The 27,212-nt window shown below is 35.7% G+C and overlaps 1 protein-coding gene across 7 annotated transcripts in view; it reads left to right on the top strand.

Annotated features, from left to right (window-relative positions):
• Positions 1-27,212, top strand: part of LOC126817146 (dystrophin) — a 293,105-nt gene that overhangs the window by 221,594 nt on the left and 44,299 nt on the right. For 6 of the 7 annotated variants that reach the window (XR_008787851.1, XM_050543983.2, XM_050543981.2 and 3 more), the window contains 2 exons: positions 9,429-9,591; positions 10,308-10,414. Coding sequence is in view for 5 of the 7 variants with exons in the window: in XM_050543983.2 (XP_050399940.2) it covers positions 9,429-9,591; positions 10,308-10,414 (270 nt within the window). In the remaining 2 variants the exon portion in view is untranslated. Of the gene's footprint in view, positions 1-9,428; positions 9,592-10,307; positions 10,415-20,132; positions 20,242-20,657; positions 20,722-20,918; positions 21,150-27,212 lie in introns of all 7 variants that reach the window. The other variant, XR_007678819.2, reaches the window with a different exon arrangement.

Here is a 27,212-nt window from a genome sequence, read left to right as displayed (position 1 = left end):
CACCGATTTTTTCTACTGTCTTTTTTTTTTTAAATATCGAATATTTATTTGACTACTTCCTGTTTACGGATCATTATCGGGATAGATTTAACAAGTGGTATGGGAACTTAATTTCCTGTACCAGAAGTTTCAGAAAGATCCATTGGACAGTTTTACCTCCCTTATACCATTAGAAGCAGATTTACAGATATAACGATTTTTCGACTTGTTTTCAAAGATTGTGGCCCTTTTGGACCATTTATACTATATTGAGGCTTTTAAATTTGGATTCACACCATAGACCACTGTTAGGACTCTAAGTAACAGAAGTTTAAGAAAGGAAATAAGAGAAATTTTCAAAATAAAAGCGCCTGAATAGGCTCCCAAAAGGAAAATAATAGATTTTCAGCGTTCCATTATATATTTGCCTAACCCGCAAATTTTTACCATTTAGATCTCATAAGATTGTCCATTGTTCGAACTATCCAATGACACTTTAGTTGTTTTGATTCGGTGAAATCTGGCGTAGTAATCACTTTTTTCGCAAGATCTCCATTTTTTTAAATTTTTACGTTTTTTTCTCTCAAAATATCCGAAATTTTTTCGACTACTTCCGTTTTTTGGATCATTGTCGGGATAGCTTTAACAAGTTGTTTGGATACTTTACCTTCTGTACAAGAAGTTTCAGAATAATCCATTCAGCTGTTTTCCAAAGAAAGAAAATTAGAAGATCATTTTCAGTAATCTAAGGATTTTTCAACTTTTATCCAAGATTGAGGCTCTTTTTGGACAACTTATGTTATTTCAATGCTTTTATTGTTGGACTCACGCCATAGCCCACCCATAGGACTCTGCGCTAAAAAAGTTTCAGAAAAATCGGAGTTGTCGTTTTCGAGAAAAAGACGTCTAAAAAGGCTCCAAAAACGGAAAATACTAGATTTTCGGCGTACCACAATTTATTTTCTAACCATCGAAATCGTACCATTGAGATGCCATATAATAGTCCATTAATGGGGCTATCCAAAGACACTTTACTTCTTTTGGTCGGGTAATATCTGACCGAGAAATCCAGCTTTTCGCAAGAGCGACAATTTTTTAACCTTTGTTTTTTTCATTTTTTGAATACTTCCGGTATGGAGATTATTGTCGGAATAGTTTTAATAACCAGTTTGGGCAAATTTCAAAAACTCAATACATATTATACATCATTAGAATCGTAATTAGGTCAGCTATCCAAATCTGTAATCTTTTTGTAAAAATTTGTTTAAATAATAAAGTAATAGAGCATTTTGCAAAATTTCACGATTTTTCGACTTTTTTCGATTTTCAGTCCCTTTTTTTATCGTATTCCGGACATTTCAAAGTCTTATTGGAAGGCATAATTCACAAGACTATTGAATGGACTCTCGATAGAAAAAGTTTCACCGGTGCCACGTTACCCTAAACATATGTCACTTCCAGTACCAATGAAACCATTAAACAGGTTTCCACACAAGCATTGCACACATCAAATAAAATGGACGCCGAATCAACCAAATCCATCAATATCAATTCATTTTATACATTTGTTACATGTAACTGTACAGTACTTCCGGTGATAAAGAAAATGTTCAATTAGTTTTATGAAATCAGAAATGGCATAAGGCATCACATGGTGAAAATTTTTATGTAAATCGAATAATAATTGCCACTTTTATAGACCCAAAACCTTGAAAAGTGACTTGTAGAAAACCGTCTATTTCTCTGCAACCGTACAAGTTAGAAATAATTTTCTAGTATCTGTATGATCGTATGGGTTCAATCTATTTGTTGATTGGAATCAAATATCATAATTTTAAAAACATTACAAATCAGACTCATTTGAATAAAATATCTGTTTTGAAGGCTAAAAATACAGTTTTTGCCGAAATGACGTTACTTCCGGCGATAATGAAAATCTTAAATTACTTGTATGAAATTGTAAATGGCATTAGGTATCACACAGTGAAAATTTTATGAAAATTGAATAATAATTGACACTTTTATGGACCAAAAACCTGGAAAAGTGACCTGTTGAAAATCGCCTATTTCTACGCAACTGAACAAGTTAGAAACAATTTTGTGAAATCTATATGACCTTATGAATTTTATTAATATGTGAATATAAACCAAAAGTTAAAATTATTAATACATATTAAAGAATTCTTGGTTGAAAAAAATATTGATTTTAAAAGTTAAAAATGCATTTTTTGACAAAATGGCGTCACTTCCGGTGTCAATTTTAAATTGTAATCAATTTGATACGACGCATACTTGCTTTTTTAATCAAATGGTGTCATTTTTGTGAAAATCTAATAATAATTGACTATTTTACAAGCAAAATAAAGAAAACAGTGACTTATGCAAAATTGCCCATTTCTAGGTAACTGCTTATATTACAAACTAATTTTAACATACATTTTCTTCGTATGGTTTATAGCTTATAAAAGTTTATAAAAGTTACATAGAAATATTTTAAAATCAGAAAAGCCTGAATGGGTTGTAAATAGGTCAATTTTACACCTTTTTTCACCTCTTAATCGAATTTGCTCGAAAATGAAATCGAAATTAAAAAAACCGATCCCAACATTTTGTGCGCCTTTAAAGGGCACACTTTTTTAGTTATATCAATTTTTAAAAAAAATAATATTTGCTTTCGAAAAATGGTACCTAACTGTCAAAATTGTAGTTTTTGGTAAAAATAAACCACTTCCGGTGCCGACAGATATCTCTGTCGGTAACAAAAAAAATGACAATTGAGACAACGGAGTATATGAACTTTGTTTTATACAAATCGAGCAATAAATAATTAATATAGGACCGAAAAAATGAATTAGCCAATGGCGGCCAAGGAAAATTACTGAGACAAAAAAATATCACATTTTTGCCCAAGGCAGATGACTCGTTAATTTTGTGTAAAACACGACTAAAAAATATTCATAAATAAAAAAGTTTTTTGTAAAAATTTGAATTTTCAAATTTCGAACGACAAAAGCCATAGATGAATGTTCGAAATTAAAAAATGTGAGATAGCCATTGTCTCGGAAAAGATTCAGGGTTTCCAAAAATGTGAATGTTTTAAAATAGGTAAAGAATAGGCAAAACCACGGCCGATTTAGCCAAAGTCAACTAAGAGTTGCACCCCTTCCCACAATAAATCCCATAATTCTTGCATTGATATAAACAAAACTGAATCGTGACGACGAATTAGAATTAATTTTAAAAGCATAGATATGGCCCATGAAGAGAGAACTTTTACAAAAAAAATTGAGTGTTAGATATTGAACTGGCATGCAATCAAATGGATTTTTTGAAATGACATTCTTAAATTAATTTCGTGGGCGTAAACAGCTGGTTTTAAGAGGAGTTACCTCCCTTGGATAATGTAAAAGACCGGATTATCTAGTGGGAGAAAACCCATGCGTAACCGGGAGTTTGGTTTTTAATGTGGTTGATTATCCAGTCTCTTTAGCCAAAGTCAACTAAGAGTTGCGCTCCTTCCCACAAGAAATCCCATAATTCTTGCAAAGATATAAACAAACATGAATCGTGAAGACGAATTAGGATTAATTTTAAAAGCATAGATATGGCCCATGAAGAGAGAACTTTTACAAAAAAAATTGAGTGTTAGATATTGAACTGGCATGCAATCAAATGGATTTTTTGAAATGACATTCTTAAATTAATTTCGTGGGCGTAAACATCTGGTTTTAAGAGGAGTTACCTCCCTTGGATAATGTAAAAGACCGGATTATCTAGCCAATTTTTCTCAAATATTGACAACGGATCCAGACTAATATTCGTAGAATATTTTTCTGGATGATAGAGACTAATAATTAGTAGCCGGATTCCACCGTGCTTAGAGATAGTTACCTCCCTAATACCCTTATAGTACAGATACAAATATAACGATTTTTTGACTTTTTTGTCCCCCGCCTTTCGAAGAAAGCAGGGGACTATTAAAATGGGTTCGTCCGTCTGTCTGTCCGTCTGTCTGTCCGTCTGTCTGTCCGTCTGTCTGTCCGTCTGTCCGTCCGTCTGTCTGTCCGTCACACTTTTTGGGACACAATAACTCTCTTCCTAATTGAGCTAGAATGTTCAAACTTGGTGTATGTGTTTATTAGGTCAATGCCTTGATGGAGTTCGAAGATGAGCATTTTCCGCTTAGGGTAAGCAGAGATAAGCAATTTGATTGGTTGATGCTTTGGGACACGATAACTCTCTTCCTAATTGGGCTAGAATGTTCAAACTTGGTGTATGTGTTGATTAGGTCAATGCCTTGATGGAGTTCGAAGATGAGCATTTTCCGCTTAGGGTAAGCAGAGATAAGCAATTTGATTGGTTGATGCTTTGGGACACGATAACTTTTAATTGAGCTAGAATGTTCAAACTTGGTGTATGTGTTTATTAGGTCAATGCCTTGATGGAGTTCGAAGATGAGCATTTTCCGCTTAGGCTAAGCAGAGATAAGCAATTTGATTGGTTGATACTTTGGGGCACGATAACTCTCTTCCTAATTGAGCTAGAATGTTCAAACTTGGTGTATGTGTTGATTAGGTCAATGCCTTGATGGAGTTCGAAGATGAGCATTTTCCGCTTAGGGTAAGCAGAGATAAGCAATTTGATTGGTTGATGCTTTGGGACACGATAACTTTAGTTCTAATTAAGTGAGATTGATGAAACTTGGTGTATAGTTTCATTACAGTAATACCTTGACTAAGTTTGATAATGAGCATTTTCTGCTCAGGGTAAGCAGCAATTTGATTGGTTGATACTTTGGGGCACGATAACTCTCTTCCTAATTGAGCTAGAATGTTCAAACTTGGTGTATGTGTTGATTAGGTCAATGCCTTGATGGAGTTCGAAGATGAGCATTTTCCGCTTAGGGTAAGCAGAGATAAGCAATTTGATTGGTTGATGCTTTGGGACACGATAACTTTAGTTCTAATTAAGTGAGATTGATGAAACTTGGTGTATAGTTTCATTACAGTAATACCTTGACTAAGTTTGATAATGAGCATTTTCTGCTCAGGGTAAGCAGAGCGATACGCAATTTGATTGGTCGAGACTTTGGAAAACAATAACTCTCCTACTTTGATTGTTAGACTATAAGTAAAGATATACTGTTTGATTGTTCAATACTTTGTAAAAGATAATTTGTGATAAATTTATATGTGTCCTCTAATTATTTTCCTATTTCGGCGGGGGACATCAGCCTCACTGTTGGCTTGTTTTCAAAGATTGGGGCCCTTTTTGGAACATTTATACTATACTGATGTCCAAAAGAAAGTATACACACTAAAAATATGTCTAAGTTTTGTTTAGATTAAAAACAATTGATAAAACATTACTGAGCTTGTCTCTTGCATCCAAACTCAACATTTCTAAGCAACAAAAGGTGAAACAAATTGAAATTGTACCCAAATACCGCATAGAATGGAAAAACGACTTTGGTTGATGCAGTATGAAATGCACAGCGTATACTTTCTTTTGGACATGAGTATATATTGAGGCTAGACCACCCTAGGACTCCAAGTAACAGAAGTTTATGAAATGAATTAAGAGTAGTTTGCGAAATAAAAGCGTCTGAATAGGCTCCAAAAAGGAAAATACAAGATTTTCAGCGTCCCATAATGTATTGCCTAACCAGCAAATTTTTACCATTTAGATGTCATAAAATCGTCCATTGATCAGGATATACAATGATACTTTAGTTGTTTTGATTCGGTGAAATCTGGCATAGTAATCACTTTTTCACAAGATCACCACTTCTTTTACTTTTTACGTTTTTATTTTCAAAAATATCGGATATTTTTTCGACTACTTCCGGTTTTTGGATCATTGTCGAGATAGTTTTAACAATTTGTTTAGATACTTAACTTTCTGTCACAGAAGTGTCAGAAACATCTATTCAGTAGTTTTTTGTAAAAAAGATAAATAAAAGAACATTTTCAATAATTTAACGATTTTTCAACTTTTTTCAAAGATTGAGGCCATTTTTGGACCCCTTATATTATTTCAAACCTTCACGCCACAGACTACCGATAGGACTCTGCGTTAAAAAAGTTTTGGAAAAATCGGAGTTGTCGTTTTCGAGAAAAAGACGTCTAAAAAGGCTCCAAAAACGGAAAATACTAGATTTTCGGCGTACCACAATTTATTTTCTAACCATCGAAATCGTACCATTGAGATGCCATATAATAGTCCATTAATGGGGCTATCCAAAGACACTTTACTTCTTTTGGTCCAGTAATATCTGACCGAGAAATCCAGCTTTTCGCAAGAGCGACAATTTTTTAACCTTTTTTTTTTCATTTTTTGAATACTTTCGGTATGGAGATTATTGTCGGAATAGTTTTAATAACCAGTTTGGGCAATTAAATAGCGGCAGGGCTCTGTAATGATATATTACATTATCTGATCAGATAAAATGACCCTGATAAATCCTATGTTCAAAGATGCCAAAAATGCAAAAATGTCAAAATATCGAAAATTAAATTTCAATAACTCAATACATATTATACATCGTTAGAATCGTAATTAGGTCAGCTATCCGAATTTGTAATCGTTTTGTAAAAATTTGTTTAAATAATAAAGTAATAGAGCATTTTGCAAAATTTAATGATTTTTCGACTTTTTTCGATTTTCAGTCCCTTTTTATCGTATTTCAGACATTTCAGAGTCTTATTGGATGGCATAATTCACAAGACTATTGAATGGACTCTCGATAGAGAAAGTTAAAAAAAAAGTTGCGGTTAAGATTTCGAGATACAGGCGTCCAAAAACGCTCCAAATCAGAAAATACTTGATTTTCAGCTTGTCATATTTTGCTGCTTGGTCATAGTATCGGTATAAATTGGGCATCATACGACAGTCCATTCCTCGGGCCACTCAACGAAAGCTTAATTCGTTTAATCCATTGATATTGGATGGAGAAATCGAGTTTTTCCCCAAAACACCCATTTTTTGCTTTTTTTTCGAAATATCTATCATTATTTCGACTACTTCCGGTTTCCGGATCGTTTTTGAAATTGCTTTATGCAGCGGTCTGACTATATAGCTTTATGTTCCAGGACTTTCAGAACTATCGATTTATCCTTTCCAAAAAATATAATTTTGGGAAATGGGCAGAAAATTCGAAAAAAATCGAAAAATAAAGGGCGATAACTCGGAATGAAACTTATATTTCTGGAATCGGATGGTCTTCAGGTATCCAAAAATGTAGGTCAAATTTGAAAATTTTGAAAAATAACAACAATTGTCTTTTAAACAAAATTTTTCATTTTTCAAACCCTAGAAGTCAGCGACTAAGTTTCGAAATTTCAAAATTTTCAACTGCTATCGTCAGAGAAAAGACTCAGGGTTTCTGAAAATGTCATTTGTATGAAAATAGGTACAGAATTGACGAAGCTACGGCCGTTTTTTACTTTTTATGCACCGCACGAAATTCGGCCACTTCTGGTTGACGCAGAAGTTTCAAAAATAGTTTATCAAGTAGCCACCACATGGTTTCGGATAGGAAATTAGGTCCCATATCGGTATCTGTTACAGGCACTGAGAAATAGGCTATGGCGAAAAAAAAAAATAATAATAATAAATAATAATAATTTTAGTAATCACAATAGGCTTTCAGACAAAAGTCTGAAAGCCTAATAACAATAATAATCTTAACAGAAACAGTAAGCTTTCATATGAAATATGAAAGCTTAATAATAATCTTAACAGAAACAATAAGCTTTCATATGAAATATGAAAGCTTAAAGGACAATATTGGTGCCAGTCATTATCACATACGTGATAGAGCTGGTTAAACACATTCCAAATATAATTTTAACACGAGATCATTGCTACGATAGCTGAGTAATACAGGTTTCCTGAATCGGAAGTGACGAACGCCAAAGGAAAACACGAGCCATCTCTCTATATAACTGACTGATGTGACGAGTGATAACGGATATACAGGCGAATTTCTGCTCACTAATAATTCCCTCGAAGACCAAAAGTTGTTGTGTGAGACCGTGAGAGGATATCTGACAATTCATAAAAAGAACTGACTGCCACTACATAAGTGAACACGAAAGAAAAACATAAAAAGTCCGTGCATTACCATGTTTTTATAAGGTATAGAATGAATATAAACAAGGGAATGTATGGACTATTCTATTTTTCTTGTGTTCTCTTATCTAATGACATACAATTACTTTATTGAATTGTCAGGTATCCTCTTACAGTCCCATATAACAACTTTTGGTCTTCGAAGGAATTATGAGTGAGCAGAAATTCGGCCATGTATCTGTTATAACTCGTCACATCAGTCAGTTATATAAAGAGATGACCCGTGTTTTCCTTTGGCGTTCGTCACTTCCGATTCGGGAAACCTGTATTACTCAGCTATCGTAGCAATGATCTCTGTGTTAAAATTATATTTGGAATGTGTTTAACCAGCTCTATCACATATGTGATAAGGACTGGCACCAATATTGTCCTTTAATAATGATAAGAATAATCTTCACAAAAACAATAGTGTTTCACACAAGCTACACAGTGTAAAACCTTAATAAGAATAATAATAAGAATAATTTTAACAAAAACAATAGTGTTTCACACAAGCTACGCAGTGTGAAACCCTAATAATACTTCCAGTATTTGAGATACAATAATAATTCCAGTATTGAGACAATTGAGTATTTCGATATGCTGTATAATTCGGCATATTGTATCGATCCAGTATATGTTTATATCCCAAAGATCTCGGTTCCTTTCAATATTCATGTATATCGGACTGTAACTTCCTGAATTATGGCCCTTGATTGTATTTTAATCTTGTGGGCCCTCAATATGACTCAATTTTTAACCGATTTTAAAAACCTTTCAAATATATCACTGTTACACAAGAATGATGGTTGAATTTGATCTCGGTCCCTTACAATATTCGTGCATATCGGACCGTAACTTCCTGGATTATGGCCCCTGATTGTACAGAAAATGGGCAACCGCTTGTTAGATTAAATCATTAAAGGGCTGAACTGTTCTAATCTAGTTAAAATCTCGAGCATCCAATGGCATCGAGAGTTGATTATGGTCTTGTCATGTTAATAAATGTCTAAATAATAATTTATGTAACATTTAAGGCCTAAAGAAAGACCTGCAATAGGCAAATTTAGCTCTTGAATAATGTATCTTTAAATACAGAAACAGAACAACTACATGATACCTGAGTTATAGTGTATGCAGTATTTATTTCTTCGACGAAGATGTCGATAATTATTTTCAGAGTTGTTGTTCCATTAATTTGAAATTAATGCAGTGTTATGAGATAAAGAAACACTGATCTGTATATTCCGGACTTGTCTGTCTGCCCAATCGGACATAACAAAATTCGTGAAATTTATTATCCAAATATATAAATGTGAAGGTGTTATATATTTCAGGGAACAGAGATCAGTTCCAGATGTTTCTAGATTAAGTAGTGATATTAGTCAACAATCACTATTATCAACAGCCATCATACATTCACCTACATCACAACCCATACTAAAACTAAACCAAGCAGATTTCGCTGTTCACGCAACACAACCATGTCACATTAACACGGTGAGCTTTAGTCCTATTATAATATAAATACAGATATTATTCCTAGTTTATTTATTTTTAAAAAAAAAACTGTTATTGGAACATAGTATTGGTGAAAAATCAAATCTTCTCATTTAGAAAAAAGCCCAATTAATTAAAAAAGTAAATGTGGGATAGAATTTACACTTTAGACTGTCATTTTAAATTAAAGATACATTATGTTAGATTTAGATAAAGAGTTAGCTATTCTTGCTATAATAGTTCGAAAATAGATAATGTAAAATGAATAATTAGAAAATTTCATTCAAATTACTCTATTGTGAGCGAAGATATTAGCCTTCGAAGGTTTGACAAGACGTGTGCAATAATTTCAACCACCGTACTGGTTGTTCGAAGCTAAGTCTCACTTCTCCATTTTTAGCTTAAATCAAAATATGGCTGAACTGTTCTAATCTATTTAATATAGGAGAAATCCAATGCCATCGAGAGTTGATTATGGCCTGGATCAGTTAATTAATGTCTAATTAATAATTTAGAAAACATTTCAGGCCTAAAGAAGGACCTACAATAGGAATATTTTTAGCTCTTGCATAATGTATGTTTAATTGATTCATATTAGTTTACTCAATTAATCACTCTGTATAACTAATGCGTTACAACTTCATTCAACCCATGTCTCTAAATCTTGATTATCATTAATTGATAATACATGCTTCAAATACTTTATTTTTATGTAGGATATACAAGTAACTGTGGCGTCAAATAACAACTCTAACACAGATCTTCTACAAAAACAAAGACAGGAGTTAGAGACGGTTATAAAACAGCTTGATGAAGAAAAAAGGTACAATTCAACGATATATCGTGCCACCATAATGTTGACAGTGAAACTTATCGGTAGTGGCTCATTAAAAAACATTACACATTAAAATGCCTCTAATGTCATTGTTAGTCGGGAAACACATTGTACTATTTATCTCGATTGTAATATTTATCTCGGGAATCAAAGACAAACATGATGTTTATTGAAGGAATAATTGGGTCACGCTTCCTACAGAGTTAAAAGTACACACCATCTATTTGAGACTTGGCTTGAAATTTAGGATTTTTCTACTACAGCACCAAAAATCCGAAAATGCTGTAGCTAAAATGAGCTGACAAGGCACCATAGTCCTGCATCTGACTATGGTTCTTTAGGAAAATTTGAGCAGGGAGAATTTTTTTGTAGAAATGTTTAGTAGGTGGCTTAGTCTGTAATTTGGACTTGGGCTGACATGGTAGGTTATTCCCCTGTGACATCATCAAAGATGAACGCCGATGTTACATCAATTTTATCCTACTCGCTATAGTTTTCTGTCAATTTCTATGAAATAAAGGTCAGAATGAAGCTGTTTATCCGAAACTAAAGTGAAATAAAATGAAATTGGGTTTAACGTCCTACTGTTTTGCTCCAAACTGGGCTAATGTAGACGGGCAGACGCCATACAGTGTGCTATGAAGGAAATTTTGCCCAGACAGCGGCACTACGGCCTACTCTTATATCGAATTCCAGCTGTCAAGGGATCTTTTACGTGCACGCCAATGTGTACACAGGGCCTCGGTTTTCCGTCCCATCCAAACGACTAGACAGCTGTCCCTGTCAGGCCCTCCGTCCTGCGTCACTGACAAGGCAGAACCACGCCAGAAAATCTGGATTAACTTTATCGGCCAATGCCATGTATCGGGACGTAACTTCCTGGTCTATGGCCCTTGATTTATGCCAATAAAACAGAGAACAAGAATAGTAATAAATTTAAACAATTTATTTGCACAAAGGGGGGTGCACTCAACCAAATTAAGTCACCGAGAAATACATCTAGAGTTGCAACCCCAACAAGTTCGTGGCACAGCACGAAAAAAGTAAATTGAATTTAGACATGTACATATATCTCAAGATAAAATTAACATAGTAACAATAACTAATGAATGTGACTTAATTAGGTGAAATCTTATCTTAAAATAACAATAGAATGATAATAATGGAATTATAACAATAAACTAGATATACTTAAACGTTAAGTAAACCAGGACTGCGACCCTGCTTAATACAACAATTAAAGTTGTAAATCAAGGACTGTGGCCCCTACGATTTATTTATGAACTGCTGGTACACCCGGGACATCGGCCCCTACAATCTACGTATGAAATTTCTGGTAAATCCAGGACTGCGGCCCCTACAATCTACGTATGAATCTCTGGTAAATCCAGAACTGCGGCCCCTACGATTTATGAAATGCTGGTAGACCCGGGACTGCAGCCCCTATGAATATTAAAAGTGACAAATGAGCAATTGTTACACTAATAATTATGCATCAAACTAACTAAGGTATTTGATGGTGCTGTAAGCAAGGCCAAAAGAGATATGTACCCAAATAAGTAGGGCACATATCGGACCGCCAAAATAGTGAAAAGTAATAATGATAAAACATTCTTTAATTTCGCCTTAGAGATGTGTATGTAACGGGTATAAGTTAAAAATTTCCAACGCTCTAAACTCTGGATTAAGTGATCAGGGACACCTTGTTTTGCCGCTGAAGTAGCAGCTCCAATGCGAAAAGAGTGCCAGCTATACTGGGAAAGGGTCAATTCCCAAACGGATAAGCAACTGTTTAAGATAACCAATAAACAACGATCTTGACAAAGGTTTTAAATCTGGAATAACAAACAAGGCTTCCCCCGCTTGAAGTCGTTTCCTCAAAAGTAAATAATCAGCCATACATCTAACTGGTTAAAAGCGTACATTGTCAAAAATATTAATATCCACACCTGCTCCGAAAGATTGGTTTTAGAGGACTTCAAATGGATTTTCATAGAGGAACTATCTACTGCAAAACTAACATCATCTAGACACAAATGCCTACAATTATCAAAATTCCCACAAACGGTAAATTCTCCACACCTTAGAAATCCAAAAAAGGCAAGAGTCATAACTGCAAGCATAAGCTGATCAATGTGAGGGGAGAAATATCCGCTTCTCAGTAGACAACATATTTGATTAAAAATATCTGCAGTTACAGGTAACCGATGCCTAGAGTTAAGAGTATCTAAGCCCTGTGACCTTTTGACAGCTCTTAGTACATAGTTTAATCTATCTAACTTAACTGGGAAATTCCACAGACCTGTATTTCCTTGTCTGGGATAAAAATAATGAATACCTGCTATATAAGACTGAATGGTAGAAAAAGTAACCTTTATAATAGAATGGCAAAAAGCTACAAATTGAATTAAATTTGATTCAGATACATTAGGTAACAAGCGTACTTCTGAACAATAATTATACATCTAAACGGGAAAGGGAATCGGCTAACTCATTCTTACACCCCATCACATGTTGTTTCCTTTAGAGTACAATTAAAACGCATAGTACACAGGGTTAACTTTCTTGAAAATGTATTGATTAAGGAACATATAAGAGGCTCTACCCTTGCATATTTTCTGTACAGTTGCTTCATTATCACAATGAAACACTATTTGCTTTGTACCCCTGTTGTGACCCCACAAAATAGTTGCTATTAAAATTGGATACATTTCCAACAAGGCTAAGGAGAATTCTTTAGAATTCAAGATTTCCGGGGGCCATTTACCACTAAACCATTTTCCCTTAAAAAAAACCAGCAAAACCTTTAGTGCTAGAAGCATCTGTTCAACTCTGTATCCGGGGAATAGGTAAACCATTGTTCCGAGAAAAAGGACGAACCATTCCAATGTCTAAGAAACTTGAGCCACATATGATGTTCTAGCCTACATGCCTCATTAATTTTAACTTTGGTAGACAGTGTAATCAAATACGACACGAAAAGAGCAACTGAGTCTCACTACACCAGCTGCAAAATTCACATTTGGAAGCCGAGCCTCCATATGCTGGATATTTAAATAACACTAAATATTCAAAACACGTCGTAGGACCCAAAGTTTTATTTTCGGATAGTGGCACCCCCAATTCCTTGAACAATGATAAAATGATTGCCATAGTTTCAACAGCATTAGTATTGTTTTGATCAATTGTTAAAAAATCGTCTAGTAAATGTAAGATAGACGCCACACCACATTTGTGGTGAGCGATTCAGCAGATGCAGGAAGAAAAAGGATCAAAAATTTTTGGACTAGAGCGAGAACCAAAAACCAAACAAGTAAAAAAATACATTTCCTTTTCCCAATGCACACCATGTGAATTACTTTGATGGCATCATCAGTTGACACATATGACCATGAATATTCTTCTTTATCAATTAAACTATATAAACTCTCTTCACATGAATTATGAGGGGCTGACAAATCCACTATCAACTGTTTTTTAAACAAGTATTTCCCGACAACCAAACCTGAAGGGTTAACCCGAAATACCTCAAAAGATGACCTCTGAAAAGAACCGATAATATAATTATTATCCAGCTCTTTCTTAATAAGTAATGTGACAGATTCTTTATCATCCCTAGCGGACTTATTATTTTTATACGCCCACATTTTCATGTGGACATATTATGCCGTCCCCCCTGTTTGTCCACGGGAGATCACGTGGCTAAGTGGGTAAGACGCTAGCTCTCTAGATTTTCCGGCGTGGTTCTCCCTTGTCAGTGATGCAGGACGGAGGGGCTGACAAGGAAAGCTGTCTAGTCGTTCGGATGGGACGAAAAACCGAGGTCCCGTGTACACATTGGCGTGCACGTAAAAGATCCCTTGGCAGTTGGAATTCGATATAAGAGTAGGCCGTAGTGCCGCTGTCCGGGCAAAATTTCCCTCATAGCACACTGTATGGTGTATGCCCGTCTTCATTAGCCCAGGTTAGGAGCAGAACAGTAGGACGTTAAACTCCATTTCATTTCCGTCCGTCCGTCCGTCCAGCCGTCTGTCTGGACGTCCGTCCACAATTTGTTTGTGGACACTCTACCGCTTACAATTTTTATCCGATTTCAACGAAACTTGAAATATAGGTTTATCTCCCTAAGATCTAGGTTCCTTTAGATATTGGCATGTATCGAACCGTAACTTCATGGATTAAGGCCCCTGATTGTACGAAAAATCGCATTTGTAGCTTGTGGACCATATAGAGGTCAAATTTGACAGTTCAAGGAAGGGTTGATGAAAACTGCCGCATGTTTGCTTTCCTATCGGTTCTTGCACAAGATTTACTGTTTAGCGTATCTTTGCTTTAGTGTGTTACGTTTAATTTGATCGGGAGACGTGTTTCTTCAACGTTAACGTCAACCGACCACACTGCAAGAATTGGCCGTGGCACTGCAAGAGGAGTGGGTCAGATTGCCCCAATTCGTAATTAGACGTTTGATTAGGAACATGTCACGATGAATTGCTGAATGTCAGAGGATTGGTGGAGCAATTACTCATTATTAAGACAAAAATCAAAAACGTCCATTTTCACTTTTAACGGTGCATCTCTTTGCGAGTGAAATGGGGCCGTCAGATAAGCGCCCATATGAACTGTTTATGTTCATGTGTAGGCAATTGGCCTTTTATTAACATACACTGGTTACCTCTAATAAAAACAGCAGTGCATCCCTGCAGTTTTGTATTGTTTCTGAATATCCCCCACTTTTTTTGAAGAGTATATATGACCAGAAATATTGCAAATGAAGCTATTTAAGTTTAAAACTATGACTTTAAAATACATGTATAGTGAAAATGTTGAAATTGATCACTACAGCAATAAATTGTTGTTGCAGAAATTGGTCCTTATGAAGACATTAGTCTAATTCTTTAACACAATTTTACATGTCAGATGTTCATATATGGTATTAACAGACCTTTAACAAATAAATCATGCTATAGCGTAAAAAATATGGTATATCAAGGTTGTGGACCCTATAGAGGTCACAATTTTTATCCGATTTTGTTGAAACTTGAAATGTAAGTTTATAACCCAAAGATCTCGGTTCCTTTCGATATTCGCGCATATCGGATCTTAACTTCCTGAATTATGGCCCCTGATTGTACGAAAACTCACATTTTTAGCTTGAGGACCCCATAGAGGTCATAATTTTTATCCGATTTAAAAAACCGTTTTAGTATATCACCGTTACACCCTAGGGATGGCTGAGTTCAAATTTCGTGAAAATCGGCCCAAAACTGACAAATAAAATGGCTGCCCCTCGTACTCAAATAGCGTAAAAATATGATATATCAAGGTTGTGGACTCTCTTCTAGAGGTCACAATTTTCTTCTGATTTTGATGAAACTTGAAATGTAAGTTTATATCCCAAAGATCTTGATTCCTTTCGATATTCGCACATATTGGATTGTAACTTCCTGAATTATGACCCCTGATTGTACTAAAAATCGCGTTTTTAGCTTGTGGACCCTATAGAGGTCATAATTTTTATCCAATTTAAAAAAAACATTTGAATATATTACCGTTACACCCTAAGGATGGTTGAGTTCGAATTTCGTAAAAATCGGACCAAAATTGACAGACAAAATGGCCGCCCATCGTACTCAAATAGCGTAAAAATAAGGTATATGAATGTTGGGGACCCTCTAGAGGTCACAATTTTCTTCTAATTTTGATGAAACTTGAAATATAAGTTTATAACCCAAAGATCTTGGTTCCTTTCGATATTCGCACATATTGGATTGTAACTGCCTGAATTATGACCCCTGATTGTACGAAAAATCACGTTTTTAGCTTGAGGTCCCTCTAGAGGTCACAATTATTATCCGATTTAAAAAATCGTTTGAATATATCACTTTTACACCCTAAGGATGGTTGAGTTCGAATTTCGTGAAAATCGGACCAAAACTGACAGACAAAATGGCCGCCCCTCGTACTCAAATAGCGTAAAAATATGGTATATCAAGGCTGTGGACCCTATAGAGGTCACAATTTTTATCCGATTTTGTTGAAACTTGAAATGTAAGTTTATAACCCAAAGATCTCAGTTCCTCTCGAATTGGGCATATCGAATTGTAATTTCCTGAATTATGGCCCTTGATTGTAGGAAAAATCACTTTCTTTTTAGCTTCATCTCTATCCATCTCTCGAAAATGTGGGCGTATCCTGCTGGCAGCTGCTGGTATATTTATAAACTTGCTTTCGAAACAGATTCGTTAGTCTGATATCAATGGAGGTTGGTCCGAATATCGATTAAATAACGTGCATTTATAGTTCATTGGTACGCACAATAATATGTAAACAATTAAACCCACAAAAAAGACAAATATATAAATAACTGCAGCTTGACTATGGTACGAAGTATAAAACACATAGTATTCATCAAGAAATGAGGGGATCACGGTGGCTAAGTGGGTAAGGCGCTGGCTCGCTAGCCTGGAGGTCGGGTGTTCGATCCCTGCATTGGCCGAGAAAGTTCATCCAGATTTTCCGGCGTGGTTTCCCCTTGTCAGTGATGCAGGACGGAGGGCCTGACAAGGACAGCTGTCTAGTCATTCGGATGAGACGAAAAACCGAGGTCCCGTGTACACATTGGCGTGCACGTAAAAGATCCCTTGACAGTTGGAATTCGATATAAGAGTAGGCCGTAGTGCCGCTGTCCGGGCAAAATTTCCCTCGTAGCACACTGTATGGCGTATGCCCGTCTTCATTAGCCCAGTTCGGAGCAAAACAGTAGGACGTTAAACCCCATTTCATTTCATTTTTCATTTTATCAAGAAATGAAATACGTATAAGAACGCACGTATAAATCCATGTATAAAGACGTACCCTTAACAAAGACCGATCTGCGTAAAACACACGGTCGAACAAGAAATCACACAGTAAATTGGATTTAACACCTACACGTCAGATTAAGCCTGCTAGTCCTTGATAAAACACCTTTTGTGCAGTTATAACGCCCTTTCAAGAAAACTCACCAAACAAAGAATACACACCGTGTCAGTCGTTTTTAACCTGTTCGTTAATTAACATACCCAGTACAGAAAATCCACTGTCGGAGAGATTTTCAGCGATAGTCCAACCTCTCTGGCTTTCTCCGGGTCCTCTGGTTTCCTCCCACTGCTAAAGACCCCTACGCGCAAGCGAATTATGAAAATAAAATTGAACCATATGTTAGTCCCGAAATGACCTAGTTTTTTCGAGTGGACGTTAAACCCCATTTCTCTCTCTCTCTCCCCTAACGATAATTAAATCACCTTTCACTCAATTTCTCACCCCTGTTAATTAACACACCGTATCTACAGATTTTAGCCTCTTCGTATTAGATTTGTTGCGATAATTAGAATTTTACCGATATTCATACAAATTTACCAAAATCGGTCGATATCTATACCCTAAACACTATTACTACTTCTCAGTGGAAGCTGTGTGCATTCAAAGTACCGATCCGAAGTCCTGGCCCATAAATATGATGTAGCTGTATCGCGACAGTAAATGAAATAGGTCTAAAATTACTTGAGGTCTCACCAGTTTTACCAAACAAAGCCCGAGAGATGTAATTCTTCAGCTTATCGCCCATGATCAGTTCTTGTAAAAAAAAGTGTAAACAAATTTGATGCAAAATTTGTCATTCCACTCAAAAACTTTATTGTTTCTGGTTGGGTGATGGATTTTGTTTAATAATCTTGCTGCAGATTAGTGTGGCTGCTGTTTTGATAAATCTCTTCTGGTCGAATTCCAAATCCCCCTTTCTTGAATTATCATAAAATTCCAAAGGTGGCCATATTGGATTTATACTAATGATTGGACTATGGCGTTATGACATCACATGGCCGTAATTTGGCAATGTTTTTCTGATTCCTTGGTAGCACTTTCCTATCTACTCGTAATACATTTACATCCTCCAAACTCAACCATTCCTGAGATATCAGAGTTTTAAGTTTCAATGGTGGTCTTATTGGATTTATGCTAATTGTTGGCCGTATTACGATATGACGTCAAAGGGACGTCATTTAGCTGTGTTTATCTGATATATCTGTACCACTTTCCTATCTACCCGTAATACAGTTAAACCCTCCAAACTCAACCATTCTCGAGATATTGGAGTTTTATGGTGCCAATGGCGACCATATTGGATTTATGCTAATTACTCAAAAACCTGTTTTTTTTTATTTTGGGCAATTTTTGTTTAGGAGACCTTCAGGGATGTACCCCTCTACCAGATTCTGTCAAGAGAATTTCTGTTGCAATTGGTTCTAGTTATCCACTCTATATGGCTTATCTTTACCCGACTATAATCATGTGTCCCTAGATCAGTGTATATAAGCAGTAATACAACCATCATTGATGTCTTTTCTTGTTGATCCTAGACCATTGCACTACGTTCCATTGGTTTGTATATTATTATAGATAGAATCGCCATTTCTTGTTTACCTTTTATCCGTTGTTCATTCCCACTGTTACAAGCGATCGTGGACTAATCGTTGATTTGTCTCTTATTTTTTGTTTCATATTGTAGCGAAGCAGAATTTTAATATGTTTATAGGTTTTATTATGTCAAGTAATATAGTGTATTGAGTGAGTGCACCTTTAAACTAACAAACTGACACTAATTTTACTTCCAACTGGTCTATAATAACATCTCTCCTTTAACTTGGCTTGTTAACCTGTACTGTTTTCTTCATAGGCGTACGGGCTCGATGACAGTTAGGGGGGGCAGAACCCGAAATGCCCGAAAACATTTCGGGTTTACAGACAGCGGCGCCAGTCTTCCTGGAGAGGCGAAGAAGCGGGGCTTACCTTGTATGCCACACACACACACACACACCCCCACAAAGAAAATTTTGGAATATTTGACGGCTGCAAACACGTTTTTCTGCTGTTTCAGCCCATGAACAAAGTAACTTCAAAGTAGTCTAATATAGCCTAATTAAGGTGGCTGAATCGAATTCCAATCAATCATTTACAGTCCACGGAGACGGGACCGTTGGGGGAATATTTTGAAAATTTAACTGCCACAAACGCGTTTTCCTGCTATTCCACCCTGTGATCCATGAATACAGCAACTTCAATTTGGTCCAATATAGCCTACCTGGCTGACCCGAATTCCAAACAACCAATCAATCGTCGCGGGGTATCGGGGCCTCACCCTCCCGGAGAAAATTTGAAAATTTAACCACCGTAAATGCGTTTTCTGCTATTCTAGCCCGTGTAAGCAACTCCAAAAGTATCCAATGGTTTTGTAACCGAAATCCCATTCTGAATTCCAATCATTAAATCAGACTGTTGCAGCTGCATTCACAAATAATAATCGATGCCCGAAAAATGTTGCACAAAGTAGAGTGGCTCCAGACAAAATGTTTTAATCCATCGTGAACTCAGTACAAATTCGTGGTATTCAATTAAAAGAAAAGTAAAATTAGTGTTTTATTAGGGCTCGATGACAGGGAAGCAAAACTAGAAATGGGCGAAAAAATTTCAGGTTTACAGACAGCGGCGCCGGTTTCTTCAAGAGGCGAAGAAGCGGAGCTGACCTTGTATGGACCCCCCCCAAGAAAATTTTGGAATACTTGACGGCCGCAAAAGCGTTTTACTTCTATTCCAGCCCGTAAAATTAGTGTTTTATTAGATTTCGAGCACTTTATTTTGCCAAGTAGATGAAATAAAAAATTTTTTTCAGTTTACCCGTCTGCCCGAAAAGTCAGCTTGCCCGAAAGTTAGGGGGGCAGCTGCCCCCCCTGCTCCCCTGGCTTTTACGCCTATGGTTTTCTTAGAGCCCAAATCTTGGGGTGAGTACAATTCTAATCCCTTGGTTACAAGCACGTTTTCTTTTTATCTAAACCTCACTTTGGACATCAAACATTAGATAGATTTCGAAGTGTAAGGACATTTTGATACCTACTTCAATCTAATTGTTTAACTTAATTTTCAAATCTAGTTAGGTTATTTTCAGAGAATTGTTCCAGTTATATACTTCAGTATTACAGTTATGTGTGCTAATTCTCTTATTTTGGGTAATTGGGGTTTAGATGGAGCGAATGTAGGAATGATAGAAATTGTAATGTTAAGCAGCCATTTTATTTAAATAGATAGAAAATAACATGTAAAGATCATTAGTTTTTCATATATACATATTTATAGTAGATTATAATGTACCGTTTTGAAAGTATATTGTATATATAATCAGAAAAATGTTATTTTCCAGAATATAGTTATCTGAAGATTTTGTTTACCATCTTGCTAGTCTTCTTTAAAAATCCCTTCTTTGGGTATGTGATCAGTTACTTATATATTACATTTAGTATAAACTCAAGGCATATTTAATATATTCAATTTAGTTCGTGATGTATTTTTAGTGTGTAAATTATTGATATATTTCATTATTAAGTATGCATGCCTTACTATTATGTTATTTTATATTACTCAACTGTGATATGTATATTAATTTTGATGTATATATTTTCAGGGTTTTTAATAAAGGTTTAAAAACTAAACGCCTTAGTTTTATTGAGAATTTACACTCCCCGGTTACATTTTGGCGCCCAACGTTCTGAAGACAAGGTACCTACAGAGTTCCAAAGACCTAAAGATTCGGGTTCGCGAGATACAGCTGCTGTTTCATCGGTGGATCTTTAGAGACATTATTATCAGTGTTAATCTCATACTTGTGTTTGTGAAATTCTTTTGGACTTGTGCGGTAGGCCGTTACTTTAATTTACTATATTATTTAAAATACTGTAATTTTTGTTTTTCTATATTCATTATTTACATAGATTATTTCTGGTTAAAATCAGATTTGAACCACTGACATTTTTGTTGACTTACTGTTTAGTATATAGGTCAGGTCACTGTGACCAGTAGGTCAAAGTCAACAAGTTGGTATTTGGCCAAAGTTTGATTGTAACTTCATATTCAGTATTAGGTTTTTCATTGATTAATTAATTCTTTTATTTTATATAGTTAACTTCTTCACAATTATATTTGTGAAATTAATTTTTTTCCTTTGACTTTTAATTTATTACATACTTGTTTATTATCCTACTTAGGAAATAGTGCATACATTTTCCACTTTTACTGTTAAACTTAATTATCATAGAGTGAAAGGGTGTGTACTTGTGTATTTGGGTTTCTTATATTAGGTGGGATCGCGAGCACACATACCTGAACTTAGGGTTTCATATAGGATTTGTTTTAGTTTTTTTTTTCAGGACAGACTTACTTCACTTTTCTTTCAGTCTTTCATTCCATTTTCTTTTCAGTTTTCTGTCTCAAATAAATAAAATTGTTCATTATTGAAACTCACACATATTCAGCACTAACATATTTTGCATTCACAACCCTTGTATATGGTATAAATATTTGTATATATTTATAAATTGTTTTATGATTGTCACTTTGTTTAATTCGTCTTCAGTGATACCCCTGGTGTAGATTATTTATTTTTCAGGTTTTGATTTTGAAATTGTGTTTTGGATTGCTATCTGATTTGGTTTTGTGTACAGTATTTCTACTTATTTGATTTTATATTGATTTTGTTTGAGCTCTTGTTTTTGTATTGAGTTTTGAGTTTAAAGGGGAAGACCAACGATTTTCAACAAGGTTTCCATAAATCTTAAATATACTATTCAAAAAAAGTAGGGGATATTTGATTTTTAAGTGTTATTAAAGTCACCTAATGAAACTGACGAAGAAACAAATGACAAAATGAAATGAAGTTCACATTCATCGATTTATTCCAAATGATCGTTAGACTAAGTAAGGCACAGACTGACCATTATAAGGGTAAAATGATACCCGGGGTCAAACAGCAAAGTTACCACAGCATCACAACCAAGTCAGTAACGGGTAAATCCTCCTCTGTTTGCCAAACAAGCATTGATCCGACGTGGCATACTCCTAATGAGACGTCTAAGGTCATTTTGGTCCAGATTGTCCCATTCCTGTTGCAACGCAGCAGCAAGTTCTTGGACATTGGCAGGACGTTGTTGACGTTGACGTAACCTCTGTCCAAGCATGTCCCAGACATGCTCGATGGGGGAGAGGTCGGGACTCAGTGCTGGCCAAGGTAATGTGGTGATGTTCTGTTGTTGGGGGTAACCTGTAACGATCCTGGCCCTGTGACATCTTGCGTTGTCATCCTGGAAGATGAAACGGCGGCCATGACGTCGTGCGAACGGCACAACATGGACTGCCAAGATGTTGTCCCGGTAGTACTGGCCTGTAACACGCCCTGCAACAACATGTAAAGCCGTTCTTCCAGCAACAGTGATGCCTCCCCACACCATAACAGAACCACCCCCAAATCAATCATGTCTGATGACGTTAACGTCTTGGAAGCGCTCGTTTCGACGACGCCACACCCTCCTACGTCTGTCCAAAAAATCAACAGTGAACCTTGACTCATCTGAAAACATCATATTGCTCCAGCGTCGATTATCCCAGTGTTGACGATCCCTACACCAACGACGTCTTGCCTGAATGTGATGATCTCTCAAACAAGGGATCACGCGAGGACGTCGGGCGCGAAGGTGACCCCTATGCAGTCGATTCCGAATCGTCTGGCCACTCACTCTCACACCAGTGTCTGTTTGAAGACGAGCGCTGATCTGATTTGCTGTGATGACACGATTTCTCAAGGCCAAGGTACGGATAAATCGATCCTGGGCTTGAGTTGTCGCCCTTGGTCGACCTGAGCGTGGTCTGTCCTGTACAGATTGTGTATCACGGTATCTGGACCATAGCCTGCTTATGACAGACTGAGAAACATTCATCGTCCGCGCCACAACCGCCTGTGTTGTGCCGATCTGTAGCATGCCAAGGGCACGTAACCTTTCATTTTGGGTAAGCCGACGCATATCAAAATTTGTTTTCTGGTCACTAAAACAATTAAACTGATGTTTCCACCCTGGAATTCAATGCCACAATGACTGTAACATTCAAAGTCAGAGTTGTGCAAATCTTGGGTTGGACCCCCATGATGATCCCAAGCATCACCTGCATTCCATGCGGTAGCTATTGGTGCGTTTGGGCGTCACATGTAACTGGAAATGTTTCTTCTGTTAGGTTCTATAGTGACTATTTTCGTAGTCATTTGCATATTTTAGTATTATGCCCCCAAAATCAAATATCCCCTACTTTTTTTGAATAGTATATATATTGATAAATAATCCCCTCAGTAACACAAACCAAAAAGTTTTTGTAAGCGAGAAATTAATTTTTATTAAAACCGAAAGTGACATAGTTGGTTCAACACGCTGACTGGGCTCTATAGTAAGCATACAGATTTGACACAAGTTTACTGCTGTATTGTGTTCACGCATCGTCCTTTGGCCAAAAATCTGATCAAATCGGTTGTTTATTAGGATATCATTAACACGAATTTATGTATTTTTAACGTTTAGTACACAAAGCCGTCGCGTAAATTCACTCGTACTAAACTGTACGCTGTGCCTTAATTCACACCACATGGCTAATTGTTTACATCCCGTGGTTTGATCGACAGCTTGCAAGTGAGAGATATTTCGTCTGCTTGAATTTTTATGTGCGTGCTGAATCTGCTAATAGTGTTGGTATTTATTTCAACGGACTTGTGGCACTTATATATTCAAATAAATATATAAAATTCCAAAATATGTCAACGTCAGACACCAACGTATTGGAATATAAAATATATCTTCTATGGGTGGTCTAAAGTAATGCCGTAAAAACATACGAGCCCAGCCATTCTCAAGAGGAAATGAAAGAAAAAAGGAAAAGCCATTCACATCGACATTATGTGCCAAAATGCACTATATATTATATGTCTGACATGCCCATAATTTTGATCTGTTTATGTTGAAAAACGCTGTCAGCAAGCACAAAAAAACATCGAAGCAGACGAAACACATGTCACTTGCAAGCTGTCAATCAAACCACGTGATATAAACAATTAGCCATGTGGCGTGAATTGAGACACAGCGTACTGTTCAGTATGAGTGAATTTACGCGACGGCTTTGTGTACTAAACGTTAAAAAAACATAAATTCGTGTTTATGATATCATAATAAAAAGCCCATTTGATCATATTTTTGGCCAAAGGACGACGCGTGAACACAATACAGCAGTAAGCTTATGCCAAATCTGTATGCTTACTATAGAGCCCAGTCAGCGTGTTGAACCAACTATGTCACTTCCTGTTTTAATAAAAATTAATTTCTCGCTTACAAAAACTTTTTTGCTTGTGCTAGAGAGGGGATTATTTATAATATATATTTAAGGTTTATGGAAACCTTGTTGAAAATCGTTGGTCTTCCCTTTAAGTTTGTCGCTTGTTGAGATTTTGACTTAGACATTGACTTTACATTAGACTTGACATTACATTAGACTTGACCCTGACTTGAATTCAACTGTTTACTTGGATTTATTTAATTTTTGTTGTTTGTTGGTTGTGATTTTGACATTTTTCTTGGGTTGATGTTTTATTGTTTGACACTTGTACTGAATTGTGAATTTGATTATTTTCATTTTACGAGTTTTGGTTTCTTGATTTGTTTTATCAACTTGTGATTTGGTGTTTGATTATTTTGGTCAAAAGTGTTGTTTTTATATGCCCACATGGAAATGTGGTCGTATATTGCCGTCGCCCCCGTCCGTCTGTCTGTCGGTCGGTCCGTCCATCGTCCACAATTTCTTGTGAACACTCTACAGACTCCATTTATCATCTGATTTTTTATAAATTGATATATGTTGTTTGCATTAGTGAGATGGAGAAGCCTATTTAATTTCAATAACTTCCGTTAATTTCTTCTGGAGTTAAGGCCCTTAAGTTTCACTTTGTTGCACCTTGTGAACGCTCTAACGACAAAAGTTATTATCCGATCTGTATGAAATTTATATGCATCATTTAAATTAGTAAAACAAAGAATCCTATTGAATTTCAGTAATTTCCGTTAATTACATCTACAGTTATGGCCCTTGTTTCACTTTGTTGAATCTTGTCAACGCTTAAACAACAAAAGTTATCACCTAATCTGTTTGAAATTGATATGCATCATTTAAATTAGTGAAAGGAAGAAGCCTATTGAATTCCAGCAATTTCCATTAATTACACCATGAGTTATGGCCCTTGTTTCACTTTGTTGTACCTTGTGAATGCTGTAACAGCAAAAGTTATTATCCGATCTGTATGGAATTTATATGCATCATTTAAATTAGTAAAACAAAGAAGCCTATTGAATTTCAGCAATTTCCGTTAATTACATTCACTTTGTTGAATCTTGTGAACGCTCTAATGACAACAGTTATCATCCGATCTGAATGAAATTCATATGCATCATTTGAATTAGTAAAATGAAGACGCCTATTGAATGTCAGCAATTTCTGTCAATTACTTTTAGAGTTATGGCCCTTGTTTTACTTTGTTGAACCTTGTGAACGTTCGAACGACAAAAGTTATCATCCGATCTGTATGAAATGTATATGCATTATTTGAATTAGTAAAACGAAAAAGCCTGTTGAATTTCAACAATTTCTGTAGATTACTTCCAGAGTTACGGCCCTTGTTTTAGTTTTTAGAACCTTGTGAAACCTCAAACGACGGAAATTATAATGTCATCTGTATGAAATTGTCTATTAAATTCCCCTAATCACCTACAAAAGAATAATTATGCGACAACCCTTGTCGACTGCTCGGATGATTTAGCTGCTGTGGGCGTATGTTTTGTTGCCTGGCAACCTATCTTTATTTCAGCTGTGCAATGGCAGAATCATTTTCCCCTGAAGAAGCTGATAACTTGTTAAAAACTTTTCTAGCCATGGGTGTTAAACCTAAAGCTTCCAGTAAAGAAGACCTTGAGAAATGGATGAAAGATTATTTTACAACAAAGGAAGAACTTCATCCCTTACAAGAACATCTAATAGCGTTAAGACGAGATAAACCAAGTGAAGACATTAAGATGCTACCAGCTTTACCCAAGGTGTCATTTTTCTCTGGGGATCCAGCATCCAAGTCTGAAGTTTCTTTTAACGTTTGAAGTTGGGGTTTAGATGGAGCGGATGTAGGAATGATAGAAATTGTAATATTAAGCAGCCATTTTATTTAAATAGATAGAAAATAACATGTAAAGATCATTAGTTTTTCATATATACATATTATATAGTAGATTATATGGTACCGTTTTGAAAGTATATTGTATATATTATCAGAATAATGTTATTTTCCAGAATATAGTTATCTGAAGATTTTGTTTACCATCTTGCTAGTCTTCTTTAAAAACACCTTCTTTGGGTATGTGATCAGTTACTTATACGTGTATATTACATTTAGTATAAATATCACCCACGGTTCGGGGCTATTCTTGGTTCGAATATGCACCCCGGTGATACATATGTAATAATTCATACATATGGATGAGCTAGGATTGGGGTTGTATAGCTCATTCGTGGAGAAGTATTCTAGAGTGAAGGTGGTCACTGTGCATTATAACTCCAATTCCAAATCCATTTCAATATTACTTTATATACAGTTTAAAAATACATTATTTACAAGATCATATCAAAGGGTTTGTCTTAAGCCTATCTCATCTGATGTCCCTTTATATTTTTCATTGTCCACTGTCTGTGTAGGGGTCTTTTAAACAAACTAATTTGCATACAGACAAAAAAAACAATCATTTCAACAAATCAGATTAAAATAAAATTAGGGATAAAAATATTTTAACGAATCAAATGAAAGAAGTTAAATTAATATATAAATTTCATTGGGTAAAAGTTTTACAATAAC

This window comes from Patella vulgata, chromosome 4, assembly GCF_932274485.2.
Source record: "Patella vulgata chromosome 4, xgPatVulg1.2, whole genome shotgun sequence".
NCBI classification, from domain to species: domain Eukaryota; kingdom Metazoa; phylum Mollusca; class Gastropoda; family Patellidae; genus Patella; species Patella vulgata.
This window is presented reverse-complemented; position numbering and strand designations above follow the sequence as displayed.